General features: G+C 45.4%; 1 protein-coding gene across 5 annotated transcripts in view; it reads left to right on the top strand.

Annotated features, from left to right (window-relative positions):
• LOC127592027 (MAM domain-containing glycosylphosphatidylinositol anchor protein 2-like) overlaps window positions 1-16417 on the top strand; it is a 99344-nt gene extending 82927 nt beyond the window's left edge. For all 5 annotated transcript variants that reach the window (XM_052052415.1, XM_052052414.1, XM_052052416.1 and 2 more), the window contains 6 exons: window positions 2998-3018; window positions 4474-4629; window positions 5928-6089; window positions 10966-11096; window positions 11306-11402; window positions 12248-16417. In XM_052052415.1, coding sequence (XP_051908375.1) covers window positions 2998-3018; window positions 4474-4629; window positions 5928-6089; window positions 10966-11096; window positions 11306-11402; window positions 12248-12336 — 656 coding nt within the window. In that variant the 3' untranslated portion in view covers window positions 12337-16417. The remainder of the gene's footprint in view (window positions 1-2997; window positions 3019-4473; window positions 4630-5927; window positions 6090-10965; window positions 11097-11305; window positions 11403-12247) is intronic.
• The last annotated feature ends 354 nt before the right edge of the window (window positions 16418-16771 follow it).

Here is a 16771-nt window from a genome sequence, read left to right as displayed (position 1 = left end):
TAACTATACATTCATTTCTTTTTTTTGTTCAGAATTCACATTGCATAAATGGAACCAATATTTACATTCGGTAGACTCCCGCTAAGCTCACAGCGTAATGCTGCACGGTTTGTACTCCGAAGCACCTTATAGCGCGTAAAATACGGTAAGAGTGTGTGTATATTTATGTATGTGTGTGTATATATATATATATATATATATACTGTATATACAGTATATATATATATATATACATATATATATATATATGTTTGTTTGTTTTTTCAGAGTGTAGCGGTGTGCCAAAAATTAAAGTTCATTATGTACGTTGGTTTTAACGTCACATTTTGGTTCACCTTATAAGACCTTATAAGTCATATACAGTCCATATCGTGGAGCGCCGTTTCGATTCGGCTTCAACAAGCTCGTTGAAGGCTTTTTGGGGAAGAAAAGAAAAGTAGTTACGGCGTCCCCAGCTGGAGCCTTGATGGATGGCCGTGTCATCGCCGCACAATGACTAACTCAGCACCTGCTCAGACGACATCCTGGAAGGAGGAGTACATATTTAAGCCGTTTGTTTACACTGGGGCGGCTGCAGCACAAGGCTACACAGCTCAGCATAATGCTCTCAGAAATACTGCAGCGGGGGTTTTGTTCAGTGAGCAGCTCTAAAGTGTGGGCCGGTGGGGGGGGGGGGGATCGGTCTGGGCCGATCTCACTCACGGAACCGGAATCGGCAGCATAAAGCTCCGTCGAAATCCTGGCTGATCTAAACATCGAAATTGAGAGTACAACAATGAAAGAAAGTGAAAACAATTTTGATCCTTTTCCCGTTCTGAAGCTTGAAATGATTATTCCCTCTCGCGTTTCTGTCATCATAAAACACCTGTAAAGGCGCATTAATTGCATAAATTCATCCTACCAATCAGAAATTTATTTGTTTTTGTTAAGGTCAATGCAATGATTCATTTGACTCATGACTCATCACTTGAGCGCTCGCGGCGGTAAATTAAAAGCACGTATGCCTCCTGCGTGCTGCCGATTCAGGTGTGAAATCCACGCACGAGTAAACGTGCGTCATTTTTGTACAAGTTGATTCTCAGAACCGTAATTGCTGTGTCATGTGAAGGCGATTGTTAAAATATGCTTTCTCGGAAGCTTTTGCGCGTTATTTTTGCTCACATTTGATACACTAATTGCGCACTGGAGGACCATTGTGTGCTTGGACTCCAAGAAAGAACGATTGTCTCAATGCAGTTCTGAAGTCATTGATCAAGGCCAAGATAAGACCCGAGAGTACTAAATCAACAACCAAATCATTAAAAAAATATGACATTATGACTATACTACAACATTAGCAACAGTTATCGATAGTCGATGGTGCTTTTTTACTTTTTTGTTTGTTTTGAGGGAAATGTGAAAAAGGATTAATGGTGTTTGCATTCATTTCAATGGGGAGGGATGATTAGAAATGAACACGAATGTTTTGAGTTCCATATCTAAGGCACCGCTGGGTTTGTACCTTTTTTTTTTTTTTACTTCCAAGCAGTGGTTCAGTCAAACGATGAGCTTTTTTGTCTCACTTTTTTTGGGGGGGATTGTCTTGCCACAGCGTGTGAAAGCATCGCAGAATATTTGTCTCCATTTCATCATCAATCATCTTGCCTCTTGGTCCTCCATTTTAAACAGTGCATCATGTGAAATAGTTGCATCAACAGTCCTAGTTTGTTTTCACTTGTCCGATATAGTTCCCCGTGTTAAATTACAAATTAAAATCCTCTTTGTGGATGTGTGAGTATGTGCAAAGTAGCAGCAAAGTAGCCTCTGGGCTCAGTTTTTTCCCTCAGTGGGAGAAGACGCATTGCCTGAGCAGACACATTCATGCGGACCATACCAAATGGCGAGCGAGCCGCAGGTAGCAACAAGAAGAAGAACGTAAATACGAAGACGTGACAACAAAACATATCGTCTGTGAGGACGCTCGTGAAAGACAGAAGGGAGGCGAAGCTATGGGGAAAGGAGGCCTGGGGCTCCGAGTGGTCATTGAATGTTTTTTTTTTTTTTTTGAACGGCGCTAACCGCATTCAAGCACACACACTTGTGATGCTGCAGTGCTATTCATCCTGCGCAGTCTACAGTTGTTTTGGATTGGCAACATAAAAAAGATTAGAGCAGTTATATGGCGAGCACACGCCCACAGTTGCGGCATAAACACGCTCAATGGACACTTTATTAGGTACATAGTGTATATATATTTATGGGTGTGTGAATATATATATATACTGTATATATATACTGTATATAATCTCCACGCTGTGTGCCTCCATGCTTCAGGAGAACTTTTTCCTTTGTCGGGATCATTTGTTGTTACTGGCTTTAATTGTTTCGATTCTAATCAATCCCCACCCATCCCTCCTTCCCCTTTAGTGGCTGGGAAGCGTCCATAAATCATGCGGCTACATAGTTTTTGTGCTCGAGCTGCTGCATCACATTCTATTAGGCCGGTCAGCCATCGATCATTGGAAAATGCTCATGAATCTTCCTGGCAGGTTAAATGCTGTTTACTCTGCTTGGAAAACACTTTTGTATTATTTGTTTAAATAAGTGCAGGAAAACCAACCGGGTGCAGTCGTATCTACCTTTGTGACATCGGCAATGTTAACCATGGAGTCAGGGACAAGGAAGGAGCGGATGAGGGATTTAATTTGATTAGCGGAGGCAATGGTGGTTCATGTTGACGTTTTAAGGGAAGTATGAAATGGGCTAAGCGTTCCAAATGGGAGTCACCTTGGACAGGAGAAGCGGCAATGCCACTAAAAGCATTTCTGAGAAAGAGAAAAATCCTATTACGGTCGTTCGGACTGGCATACAAACGTTTTTCGTGCCCCTTTGGAAAGACAATACAATGGTATCTTGGCTTCGAAACGTCCCAACTTACGAGGTTTGTGTTTATGTGAAGAGTCAAAGTCTACCGAACCGTTTTCCTGAATGTCTTTCGTTTGCTTCTGTCTTCCGCAGCTCCCATCAACCCTCACCTAAGTAAGTATGAAGCCTCGCACGTGTCCAAAGTAATCACACACTTGAAGTGATTGAGAGAGCGGAGCCACACAGCACCGCCGGGAATATTAATTTATATTTATATGGCCTTTTTTTTTTTTTTTTTTTTTTTCACTCACAAGATGTATGCTCGCAAGAAACGACAAACGCATTTCCTCTCAGACGCCGCTTTAATAATCCTGAAGTAATCTCCGGTTACTTTCAAACTTAGCTTGTCGCAGACGTGTCTGACGTCACGCGCACTCTGATCCGCTCCTGAAATGAAAATTTGATTTTCTCCCTCTTTCATCTCAAACTGCTTCAAACAATGAAGCCTATGAAACCCGTGATGTAGAAATATCCGATTTAAATACTCCTGAGGCATGTTTTTTATCGGCACTTTTTAAAATGGTCTTTAAACTCAATGTTATCTACAGTTAAAAAAAAAAACAACAACATTTTTGTTGTTGAACTTATAGGCGTCACTTTCTGTAAGCATAAAAAGCAGGATAGCAGAGGATGGTGTTCGGTAATTTTCAACAAAAAAGTAGCCTGTGCAGAAAGACAGGACTTCCCGTTTCGTTGTTCTTCTTTCAAATTTATCTCAAACTACATGCCGTGATTGTTTGCTGTAAATAATTATTTTATACACGATAGGGGGAAAAAAAAAAATCACATATACCAATGAAATGAACAGACAACTAACTCCCTCGCTATGTTGTCTTTAAGACAATTAAATGCTCTGATATTATCGTGACTTATCCCGGAGCTTGTACAAATGAGCCACGATGACTTTGAATATGTTCCTTGTCTGACTTAAGTTGAGAAAAACGCTGCGATAATAAACGGATGAGTGGACAGATAAATATTCATTTTCCTCCATCGCTCTTCGTCCAATCCAAACACCTGCGGGAAAAAGAAAACACCGCTCCTGGAGCTTGACCTTCATTTTAAAAAACAGCGCACCCACGAGCAGGTGCGAGAGGTTCCTGCATCCTCCCGACCTAGCGGCTTTGCTCTTCCTCGGCGCGCCCACGTAACTCACCTGACGAGCTCGCTGCCCACGCCGCTTCGCCGGAGGTCGTGACTCAGCAAATGGCTTTGAGCTAGGTTGTAATAAATCAATGAATATTTAGCAGCCCGGCATACTGAATGTAAAATGCTGATACTTTTTGAAGACACCACCGGGGCAACAGCGTATTCCTCCGGTTGGCCGTTTAACTTTGTTTCTTTGCGCACGTTAAGCAGAGGTTCCGACTGCGCCGCCGTCTCGGTTGCACCTCGTGGGCTACTTCTTCTGCACACGCATCTCTTCATTACCCAACACGCGACTTAGCATTATCTCATGATGCACCTTCCCCCCCCCCCCCCCACTCCGCCTACGCTCCGAGTATTTTCACCCAATTTCAACTTGGCGCACGCACACGCACGTGACTGTACGTCTGTGACTCTCGTCAGGAGAGTTCCACTGCAGCTTCGAGGAGGAGCCCATCTGCTTGTTCACCCAGGACAAGAACGACGACTTTGATTGGACGCGGCACAGCGCCGCCACCCGCGACACCAAGTACACGCCCAACACGGGGCCCAGCGGCGACCGCGCCGGCTCCAAGCAGGGTGAGTTCGGCCTCCGCCGCCTCAAGCAGGTTTTTGCTGTTCGGATTGCGAAAATTGTAAACATTGAGGGGGGATTTTTAAATTCCAGAGTCAAAAGTGCTATTTCAACATGATTGACTGGCATGGCATTAAGAAAAAAAAATGTCATTTCTATATATGGATCAATATTCTGATTTCTTGGACGTAGTATTTTAATTGATCTGTAAAGCGCTTTGTTACAGCTGCAGCGGTTGTGAAAGCGCCACATAAATAAAGCTGTATTGTATTGTGATTCCTTTAGCGTAGCTCCATCTAGTGGATGCATAACACAACCGCAGCCACTATTGAAGCTTCTATTCTTTAGGCCATATAATGCGGTGCGCCCTATATATGAAAACAGTTTTAAAATAGGACATTCACCTTGTACTCCAAAGCGCCTTATAGTGCAGAAAATACGCATTGCGTAAAGTAATTATCGTGCAAACAGAACATAAAAATTGAAGGCGTATTTTAGATGGAACTGAATTTTACACACTTGGACGGCTGGAGAATTGCGGTTCCACTGCTGCTTTTTGTGATTTTAATTGGCGAGATATAAAATTAGCATTGACGGACATGATTAATTTTTTTTTCCCCCAAACATGCCTCCATTAAAAAAAAACAAAAAACAAAAATAATTTGCTCGACGCAACACAAAGCAGCTTGCACGCCGCGGTTACCTCGGTTACCAAGCGCGGTGTTTTGCATGCGGCTCGTTCGTCGTGAGGTATCCAATGGTCGAGATGAATACAGGATAAAAACAATTGAGAATGTGCGCTGATCGGAATTCTGTGCAACTCCAGCAGCAGGGGCAGCAGCTGAAGCAGTAAATAATGCATCAGCTCTAATCACCTAATGGTCTCGAAATGTCCAGCATTTCATTACTGGCCCCCGTTCCTCTTTGAGAATAATTATCTGCGATTCAACCCGGAGAGATATTCCATTAGATTTTTGGCTGTCGGGGAGGAAGTGGAGAGTAGAGCCTGCTCGGTAGCTTGTTGTTGTCATGGCTGCCCCGGTGATCGATAATGGCAGTAAACTCGCAAACCTTTCCGACAAAGGCTCTCATTAAAAAAGAGTAGTTGTTTTGTGTGGTTGACTGTTGTAAATGCAAATAGCCGCCGTGCGTAAAAAGTGATAAGACATCGGCTGAATGTCACACGGCACTAAAATAGAAAATGTCCGCGAGCAAAACCTGCTCGGGTGTGTTTTTTTTTTTTTGGTCTCTTCTGAAAAAAATTATGATCAAATTCCGAATTGTTTGTTGGTTTTGCTTCAAGGTTTCTACATGTACATCGAAACATCGAGGCCGCGGAAGGAAGGCGATCAGGCGCGGCTCGTCAGTCCCTTTTTCAACATCGTCCCGAAGAACCCCTACGGCATCACCAATCCGCCAGCCTACTGCTTTGGCTTCTTTTACCACATGTATGGGAAACACATCGGTAAGAAAGACGCAGTGTCATCGGTCATCAGCCGTGTTCGCGGAACCTTTTGAAATCGCCCTTTTTTTTTCCAAATTCAGCCAGTTTCATGTGGGATTTAGTGGCCGTGTCTATCAGGGAGTCGAACCACCAAAATAGTTCAAGAAGCCACGCTTTGTTGAAAGCGGCCACTTTCGGCATCTCCCGGATTGGCCGATGCCACAAAATGCCCAAACTGAATTTCATGCTAACGGCACATCGTTTGTACCTTGAACAACCGTCTGGAAGGTCCTCCCCTAAAGAGATTCCGAGGTGTCCCCCTTCCCAGCTTAATGTATGCAATAACACGCATCGTCGCTCCTCACACCTTAATTATCATTCCGGTCTATGTAAACACAATTAATGAGGAAGCGCCACAGTGAACGTTACTCACCCCCGCGCGAGACATCGCGGTGGGCTTTGAGGGCCGCGTTGATGGATGACTGCACTCGAACCCGAAGCTATCGGTTGTTTGTTTGCGCAATGGAAAACCGCCAGGGGAGGGGAGGGGGAACGGGGCGGACGAGCGCCTTCTCGTCGCCATCCTCCCACGATGTAGTGGCTTTTTACGGTGTATTTTACGCAAACCAAATAAAAATGTAAAAGCTCCCCCCCCCCCCCCCCAGAGCTTAAGGCGCGGACTTGTCGGGATGCAAGTACAATGGACGGGGAAAGGAGAGACGTGATGACTGCAGCCAGTTTAAGCCAGTGAACACCTCTCATAGCGGCTTGCAGCTTTGCGGAGATTACAGGTGTAATCATGCTTTATGTGTGTCCTGTGATGGTTCGGGAGGGCGGGTGGGAGGGGGGGGTTGGATAGACAACCATCTCCCGCTTCAGGCGTCGCCGGCGCCGCCATTGGCTTGGCCTTTGTTCACCAGTGCCAGAGCCACCAGGTGTTTTTATCAACCCTCAGGACCACTACTCCACTACTTCTTTTTTTTTTTTTTTTTTTTGCACGGATGCCGTTAAGTGTTGCCAAGTTCCAGACCACCGCCTCTGACATTTATGGGCTTCACAAACTCGAAAATGAAGTCTTGTCAGTTCAGTTTGAAGCCAGGTGATGTGGAAAGCAGTCTCGGAGAGAAAACTGGGCTGGCAACGGTTGTCAACTCGTAAAAAGGTTAACTCGTGGGAGCTTTATTTTATTTTTTTAAATCCCGCAGAAAAGAAAGCATTTATTCAGTGGACGGGTGGTGTTTTAAACTCAAATGTCAATGACGTGTTGAATATCAAAATTTGAAGTTTCACGTCATGTTCGATGAACATTGATAGTTTTCAAATGAATCTAACACGGACCCCCTCCCGTTTTCGACAAAGCTTTGTCCTCGATCAAATCACAGCGTAGGTAAGCTGGAGTCTCCCCGAGCCGACTCGGCGGGGTACAACGTGGGCCCGATCGCCATCTCATCAAACGCCACATAACAAATAAGCGCTTTCGATGAATCTCTCACGTAAGCTTTTGTGCAATCAAAATCCTTCCAAAACGCAGAAGGTCTGCGCTCCTCATCGCTCTGGATAAGATGCTGGCAGCAAGCATTTGGCCGCATTTAGCTGGCTATTCTGGAGAGACCCGAGCGGCATCACTGCCACAACACCCCCCCCCCCACCCCCCTCACACCCAACCCTTTAACCTGCTTCGCTTCCCTTAACCTTCTGCTCCACATACAACCCACTTGGCTGACTCCACCGCTTAATTCCTCACCCAGCTCCCTTCTACTTCCACAGGCATCAATAATACAAAAAAAAAATAGACTCAAATTGTAGTTAGTGTGGTAGAATATTTCCAAAAATACTTCTGAGCTAAAGTAGCGGCCTTTCGGGAATCCCATTCTGACACTTTAGTCAAGATCGGACAAAGACGGTCAAAAGGTGCAGGTTGATGTACATGTGGACTTTTTTTCCCCGATCTTCAAATGTTTTGGCGCTTTGACGATGCTACGGCAGTTGATCCGGACACATGTTGCTGTGGATGTTGGGATTTTTTTTTTTGGGGGGGGGGGGGCGGGGGGGTCCAGCTGACATTAGAAGGAGGAAGGACAAGTGCAAGTATGGAGGTTGAGGGTCCAGAGTGAACATCTGGAGAGAGATGAGGAGGAGCTCGGGGAAGAGAGAAGGCAACGAGATGAGAGTTCCTCCGGGGCCCCCCGCCGAAGATGAGTCGGCCGTGACATTTCCAATTTGCTCAAATTGATCACCGGCCAGATTCTCGCTCGCCTGCCTGCCCCGCTCGTCTGTGGCAAAGCCCGTGCCCGGACTGCGGTGCTTTATGATGAATGGGCTAAAAGTCAAGGACGTGAAGCCCAGCTCCGATCTTTTGCGGCCAAGCTCCATTTAGTACTCTGCTTCTCGGGTCGGAAGAGAGCTTCGCCTCTAAACCCGGCACGGGAGCGTTAGGCTCACTCCTGCCCGATGATGCGAAATCTGCTTCAAAGGCTGGGCGCTGGCTTCAATTATCGGCATCAGTGAAAGACCTTCTATGAAGGACCCCAAATTATGACTGATCTTTAGCAAAGAGGACCCAGACCAAGCTGGACCATCTGGGAAAAGCTTCGGAGGACAGATGAAACCCAAATCATGGCTTTTTGGGAATGCGCGGTCAGCGTTTATTTATTTATTTCTTGTGCCACGTTGGCCGCCGGGCATCTGATTGCGCGGCATCCGTAACCTCAAAACCGCTTACACCCAGACTGTCATAAATCGAAGCCCCCCCCCCCGTACTATGTAACCGTGTTGCGATCCCATTTTTGAGAAGCTCTTTCGGGGGTCGTGCGGTTGACTCAATTTGTGACTTGACAGCGCTGCGGGTCGCAACACTGCTGATGAGAGGCGAGTCAGGAAGGCTCCAAAAGAAAGTCCTTCATCGTTAGCTGGCGGGCGGCTTACCTGAGAATTAGGGTCACGCTTCATTTAACCGGCTGCACATCAAAGTTGGCCCGTGATGCCCGCGCTTGATGGGATTAAGCCGGTGGCAAAGCGCGGAGCGGAGGTCTGACCTCACCGCCAGCCAAGAAGGAAGCCTTCTGTTAGCGAGGACGCTGCATCATTGCGCATTTTCGGGATCTGTTCTTCGTTCAGGACTGCGTTTAAGCAAGGCGCGGGGTGAAAAAGGGTGAAAGTCGGCGCGCAGGGGAGGTCAAAAGGGCAGGTCGAGTCGTGCGCAGCTCCCAATAAGAAGATCGCTGCCGTGAAAGAGCGTACAGTCGAACTTTCTCATGTTCCGCCGTCTTACCGCTTACTTCTCCGAGACGAAAAAGAGAACTAGCGCAATCCGTGTGGGGTGATGCCGTTGCACTTCAGTGTCGTCATTGCCAGTTTCAGATCAAAGCGCGGTGCCAGACGAGAGAGGTTTCACTAAGGCGAAGACGGCGGGTTCAGGCGGTGTCTTCGCAAAAGAATCTCAGTGTTGTTGATTTTATTTTATTTTTTCATTATCCTGGCCTGATTCACATGAATCTGCCCCAATAAATACACATGCACTATTTACGTTGAGCTTTCGCTGACATGTTATGACAAAAGTCGTAAAGTGTTAGATTGTGTCAAACGCGTTAGGTTGTAATGCATGACATCTCAAAGAAGAAATTTGTTGTGAAGCCAATGACGGTGGCATCCGAAAAACAAAGTCGAGAAAATGAGCAACTCGCCATGAAGAGTCGTTTGGGCGAAATATGCATACTTATCATTTCCAGTGTGGGTTTTCTTTTTTCTTCAAAATAAAATATTTTCTGCCTATTTAAAAACAAAAACTTCATATATAGGGCGCACCGTATTATAAGGCGCATTGAATAGAAGCTACAATAGTGGCTGCAGTTACGTTATGCATCCACCAGATGGAGCTATGCTAAAGCAAATACAATACAGATTCATTTGTATTGCGCTTTCACAACCGCTACAGCTGTAACGAAGCGCTTTACAGAACATTTAAAATACTCCGTCCAAGAAATCAGCATATTGATCCATATGTAAGGCGCATCGGATTATAAGGCGCACCGTCGGCTTTTGAGAAAATGGAATGCGTGGGGCAATTACTGTATTTTAGTTGGGGAGGCATCCATTATTATCGGGTTAGTGACAAAGCCCTTCATGCAACGATCGATAAAAATCATTGCAAATAAAGTTGAAAGGGTTTACAGTGCTACTTAATGGCTAGCCAAGATACGAGCAGTATGAAGTCAGATGATCTCGGTCAATTGGAGATTTCAGACGGGGGCCATGTGTCAAGCTGTGCAAGAAAAGTTTTGTATTTTTTTTCCCCCCCACTACCAAACTCTTTTTAAATACTACTTTTAACGTTGTGATAATTTCATGAGGTGTCAAATAATTAATGTGAGCTCCGAGAGCCCCGACTTAAAAATGTATCACTTGGCAGGACTTGAGTCTGACCTTCTCGACGAGGCTTTGGATGTCGGTTGAAGCGGCGGAATGAATTGAAAATGCGCGACAGAGGGGAAGACTATCTGAGCAAAATGAAAAATGCGCGAAAGGCCCCGAAAAGGTCTGATAGGTCGGTAAGCTCTGCTGGAGAATGTTACAGTGCCGTTAACGAGCCCATAAGCCATATCATTGTCTCGTCTGGATGAAAGTTGAAATAGTTGTCGTCCGTGTGATGGAAATCTCCTGATAACTCCTATGACAAATGTGGAAAAAAAATCTTCGGCTTGCCTTGTTCTTTCCCTTTTTGTCACACATTTTACGAGGAAATGAGTTAGCGTTATTTCATCCTGCCGCTTCTTGGAATCGGCATCGCTCGGCCCCGGATTTTTGGTGCAACCAAGAAATAATACATTGTGACATTGTTCGTGACACTTTTCAAGTGTTCACAAACAAAAAAAAATTTGACCCCCCCTTTCCCTCCCAGGGACGCTAAATGCCTTAGTGAAACAAAAGGGCCTGGTGGGCTCAGATGTGCCAGTGTGGTCGCTAACCGGCAACCAAGGGGAGCGCTGGAAGCAGGCCAAAGTCAGCGTCCATCCGACCGCGTCGTTTCAGGTAAGAACTCCGGTTTCATTAAATATGTTTTACACACCCAGTTAGCACAGTGAATCGACCATATCGTCATAAAAGTTGAATATTATTTTAACGTCATAACTTCATTTGTGTAGAAATGCCACATGAACCACATGAAAGACTCTATCTTGTCCTAACGACCCAGGCTAAACTTAACTCCTCCCCACATTGCGCGCTCTCATTTTTTCCAGGTGGTACTCGAGGGAATCCGAGGACCGGGCATCGAGGGAGACATCGCCATCGATGATGTCACGTTGGAGGAAGGGGAGTGTCGAGACCCGCCGCCCAGTTGAGTAGCGGCGCCATGTTTGACACCTTCCGTACAAACACGAATCACCGACATTTGCCGGACTTTATCCGGCCGTCTACGTAGGGGGGGAAGAAAATGAGCCGGTCGCTGAAGCAACGGGGTTGTAATCCAACGAAGGAAGGGACACTAATTGGGCAGTGTGAACACATGGAGGTTTAAAAAAATAATAAATACAGAAGTAGGGCACAGAAAATGGTTGAAAATTTGAAGAGGTAATCTGGGGCAGGCAGAAGTGACGCCGCTACTTTGATTGAATCTTGCTTCCTTATGCTCCAAGGAGCTTTTTCCTCCAGAAACATCTCCACCTCTCGTGTCATTAACAATTCATGGAAAAATGAGAGCCCTCTGTCTCTTTTCATCATTGTGGGAGAAATCGGTTTGCAATTTTGAGTCGATGTGACGTCATTATTTTATGATCTGTCGTGATTGAATATTGTATGCATTTATTTATTTATTTTTCAAATGAATTCACTCCGGGGGCTGCCGGGAGTGGTCGTCGGCCCTCGGGGGACGCGCGGGCGACGACGCCATGAATTATAAAATTCAATCTGCCGTTGATGAATCTTACATGACTCGATGTGAGGTCGGGGAGCAGAACGTTTGAGGAATATGTAATGTGGTCGGAGGGATCGTGGACTTGTGGCTGATGCTGTTCATGAAAAACAGTCCAACGCCGACCTCACGGCGGGGGTTCATCGTGCCCAAAGGCGAACGTCGCTCCATCAATGCCACCTGTGCGCCAAATGCGAAGTTTGAAGCGCCGCTTTTGTTTCGCTTACGAGGTTGTCCGTCCGTCAAAACCGCTCCCTTTTTTTTTTTCCAGACCTCAGTGCCATCGCTCAGTCCACTTCCCTGCATATATGGCTGCTGTGCGTCACCGTGGTGATGACCCTCCTGGAGGGCCAAAGGTGACCCTTCCGGTCGTCGTCTCAAGAGGCTTACCTTCAGACCTGCCGTCTGTGAGCTGTACCCTCGGCATCCCGTCACCAAAGATTCACGCATCCCGAAAGCGACGACGGTGCCCCCCCCCCCTCCTCCTCTTCCCCTCCAAGCCCTAGTGGACCGCATACCTGTTCGGGGCAGAAACGAAGACACTAAACTGTGATTTTTTTTTTTTATGGAAGAAAAAGTAATAATAGAGATGTGCTCATTTTTTTTGAAGGGGTGGGGGGCGAATGACAGTGCAGCACTCCTTGGTGCGGGACTCTAGACGAGCACAAAAGGGTTCACTTTGGCGGTGCGTCGAAGGAGGGGCAGTTTGTAAAGCACAAGAACAATTTCGTGAAGTTATATGAATTTAAAAAAAGAAATAAATATATATAAATAGATCTATCTTTGCAGGGCAGCAGAATATAAATGCTGCTGACATTTTGGAAGAGGAAATTGAATCAGAACTTTCTCTGTGTATCTTTATCTTCATTTCCCCTTGCACCAGAGGCCAGTTGCTTGTTTTTGTTTTGTTTTTTGGGGGGGGGGTTTACCCCACCGGCCTCAGTTTTTTTTTGTTTGTTTGTTCTTTTTATCTGCTTGGTGCTGTTCTGAAGAAAATCAAGACCTATGGCAACGTTTTGCTCTGTCTGCTTTAAGACCCCCCCCCCCCTCTCGCTGCCCCCTGACTCCCATCCCACATGGCCGCCTATGTACTTTTTACACTGTGCCCACGAGTCCAAGTGGCCAACCGATGGTACGACGGCAGAACAAAAGAAAATAGCTGAAATGACAGCAAGGGCGCAGGGCGAAAAAAAAAAAAAAGAAAAGAAAAGGTCGAGAAGTCCAGGACATGATTGATTACGGGGAGACGCTTCGATGAACGAGGCCTGACACAGTCGAGCTGGTCCGCCGGAGACAAAGAAGAAGCCACTTTTCTTTCTGCCATGAAACGAAGTGCCTTCACGATTACAATGCGGAATCGCAAGCCCGGCTGTCGCGCAACATCGGACACACACGTCCATTCTTCATCTGATGGGCTATTTTCTACATGTGTCTCTTTTTGCCCCGCCTCCCCCCACCACCACCACCACTCCCCCACACAAGTGCTGACGGGGTATTTGAGTCTTGTAGACCAAGGACCATTTGCAAGACCGCAGGCTTGGAAACTAAACAAGAAAATGTCAGCTCTGGATATTTTTCCATGGATAAAAGACACTTGTTGGTTTTTCTTTTTTAAATAATCAAAAACAAGAGGAACTTTAGACGAAGCGCTCATCTCCGCCGCCATTTTTACGACAACACTACCAAGAACACAAACAGATCTGAATCCTAAGAAGAATAATGATGATGAGAATAATAATGTTGATAATAGTCCTGATATTTTATTACTCCAGCGAGAATGTTTCTCCCGCTTTTACACACAAACTGTGAAGATATTTGACTGTGGATGATCTACCTGAGACCATAACCTTAACCAGCGGGGGTTTTTAAGAAATGTACAAACAAAACAAAACGACAAAAACGGAACAAAAACAACAACCAAGAAAATTAGAACATTTCCTGTTCATCGTTGTTTATGACAAATGCTTTGAGGACTTGTCTTGCCACCCCTCCGACCCCCGACCCCCTTTCTATTCTTTCGGCTCCCATGCATTTCGGAAATATCCAAACGGATGGAAGCGTTTGGGATGATGCCAATCGTGTACGTTGTATAATTTGTAAATGTTAAAAAAAAATCTCTTTGGCAGAGGTTGACGATCAGTGTTTTATGTTGGCATCAGGGAAGCACAACATTTGAGCTCAAACAAAAAATGCATTTTTATTTTATTTTTTTTAAGTTCATAGATTGTTCAGCTTCAGCCTAACCTAAATTTATTTAGCTTCTCCCAAAAGGAGAAACAGCAGGTCCTCGGTTGACACTGGCGGTCCCAAATTTGTCGATTAAGCCACGCTAACGGAGCATTTGAGTAATAATTAAAGCAAATACAGTATTTGCGTGGAAAACACTTCTTGGAAATCAATATAAACCAATTAAATTAATAAGACAAAGTGCGGCAGCAGCTAGGTAAAATGTGTGCCCGCTTTGTCACCTCAAAACGACTTAGTTTCCTGACGCCAGTTTGTCCGTTTTTGTCTTGGGAGATCTGCAACTCCAAATTTGGTTCAGGTTCTAAATAAATCTTTGCTCCAGAAAGCTGAAATGTCTTCAGGGCGGCGGCAAATGTAGCCCAGCGGAAGCCGGAATTTGCTGATTCATGGCGCACCGAGAACCTGAAATGATGATAAATATTCTGAGCAAAACAGAGCACAATGATGGGCTTCCTGCTGTTATTATTTAAAACGATTCATCCTTGTGTTTATGCTCCCACAAGGCACTGCTCATAATGAATGTAGGCAGTGCCTTTAGGGGGGGGGGGGGGGGGTTGGGGCAGGGGAGACATTTTGTTTGCTTCTTTATGGTGAGAAACTTTCCACATCCAGAAGTTGGTCTAACTTTTGAAGCGGTAGCTCCTTGCTATCATCCGTCGCTTTTTATACAACGTCGCGGCTCATGAAAAGTAACAGCGTTTGGTTTAGGGATGGCCCGCAGCCATGTATCCCTCTGGAATAGCTCCGCCCCCTTCCGCTGAGCAACAGCTGAATCCCAGCTCCACGTTCGGAACCAAAACAAAAGCAAATCTGTCGTTGGCTGACCAGAGTTGAGAAGCATTGAAGTGACACAGTATGTTCACAAATGGGACTTTTGACACTCGGGCAGCACGTGCAAGAAAACATTTTTGTTTCTCATGTACCGTTACGGCCCCCAGAATCCTCCACTCTGAATATAAGCCTGCATTTTTGTACATGCGGACATTCCCGCAGGGTTAATGCATACACATCCAGAGGATTTACCGGTTTGGAAAAATGTAAACATTGAGATTTGATGGCTCCACTCTGGTTGATGGAGAGACTTTTGTGTGGCTGAAAGGCTGTGAAATGTTCATCGACAAATGAGGGGAAAAACGAGTGCAAAGTAGAGCTTTCGACGTCACTGAGGTTTTGCCATTTATGTCAAATTTATATTTTTTTCCCTCGTCAAATATCGGCGTACCATGCTTTGTGTAAGCCTGAGGCATTTCGTCCAGTCTGTGTTGCTTCGCTGACAAAGCAACGCTCGTATGACATAAAAACAAACAAAAAAAAACAAGACAGTCGTTCATGCGTCTTTAGTATCCGCACAACTGTTCTCGAGTTGTTTTGGGTCAGGTGCGTGCGCCCCGTCGAGATATAAAGTGGAAATTGCTTTTTTGTTGTTGTTGTTTGTGGCCCTGCAGAAAAAAAAAGCATGACACTAATTGATTTTGTGTTGCACGGTTGCCATCTGCTTGGCGGGCGGAGGGGATGCGCTCCTGCAGACAGGAATAGCGCTTTCTTCACCAAGGCGCTCCATTTGCCACGCTCCGTCCGTTACCTTGGCGCCAGATAAATTGGACAAGTTAATTAAATATTAGGGCTATTGACGATGAAGGGAAGGAATAAGGACGCGTTGCCATTTAACACTCTTGGGTTTCGGCTTTGATGAAGCCATAATACATTTGTTAGGAGAGCTACTTGCTGCTCACTGAATCATGATAATATCCCGAAAGGGAAGGAAATCTGTTTGTGAATGCAGACTAAATCCAAAAGCAACGAAGGGGCCGACGAGCGATCTTTCAAATTTGACGCCATGCCAAGCCCACTTCAAAACTTCTCAATTTTAGCGTCATCCCTGATCCGAGGGAGTCTCAAGTGAGCGAGCAGTGCCAACATTTCCCTCGTCTCCTTATCAATCTCGAAAAGGGCTGAGCCACATTGTGCCATTCATCATGCTGCTTTTTTTCCCCCCAGCCCCTCAGTGTATAACCATCCACTAATTACCACCCGCGCACCAAACCCTGATCCACTCAACTGTCATTCTTCTCTGTTTTGTGCTCAGTATTTATGCGACAATCGGGCTCCCCCCGCCTCGGTCCTTTGGATTTATCACCCGTTTTTAGTGCCATACCTGCAACTAATGAGAGAAATAAAAAAACAAACAAACAAATGTTTGATATGTTATGTGGAACCCATTTGTTCTAGCTAAGATGTTTCTTTTATGACTAAAAGTGCATTTACAATATTTTTTTTGGGTGCTTCACAATGGCAGGTGAAAAGAAGGTTGAATCATGGCTTTTTGAAATCAATGCTAAAAATGGTTTGAAATGATGGACATTTGTGTTTTTTCACCATTTTAACCAGTTCCAAGGTTTCTTTCCATTTCAAAATCAAGCAAGTCAAGTCCAGATTTAATTTCAAGCGAGACAGAAGTCATGGAATCTTGCCTAGTCACAACCTACTGCTACAAATTCATAAACAGTTTCTAAATGGTGCTAAACTGATCTCCTTGTAGTCTATTACT

This window comes from Hippocampus zosterae, chromosome 19 (genome assembly GCF_025434085.1).
Source record: "Hippocampus zosterae strain Florida chromosome 19, ASM2543408v3, whole genome shotgun sequence".
Lineage (NCBI taxonomy): Eukaryota > Metazoa > Chordata > Actinopteri > Syngnathiformes > Syngnathidae > Hippocampus > Hippocampus zosterae.
This window is presented reverse-complemented; position numbering and strand designations above follow the sequence as displayed.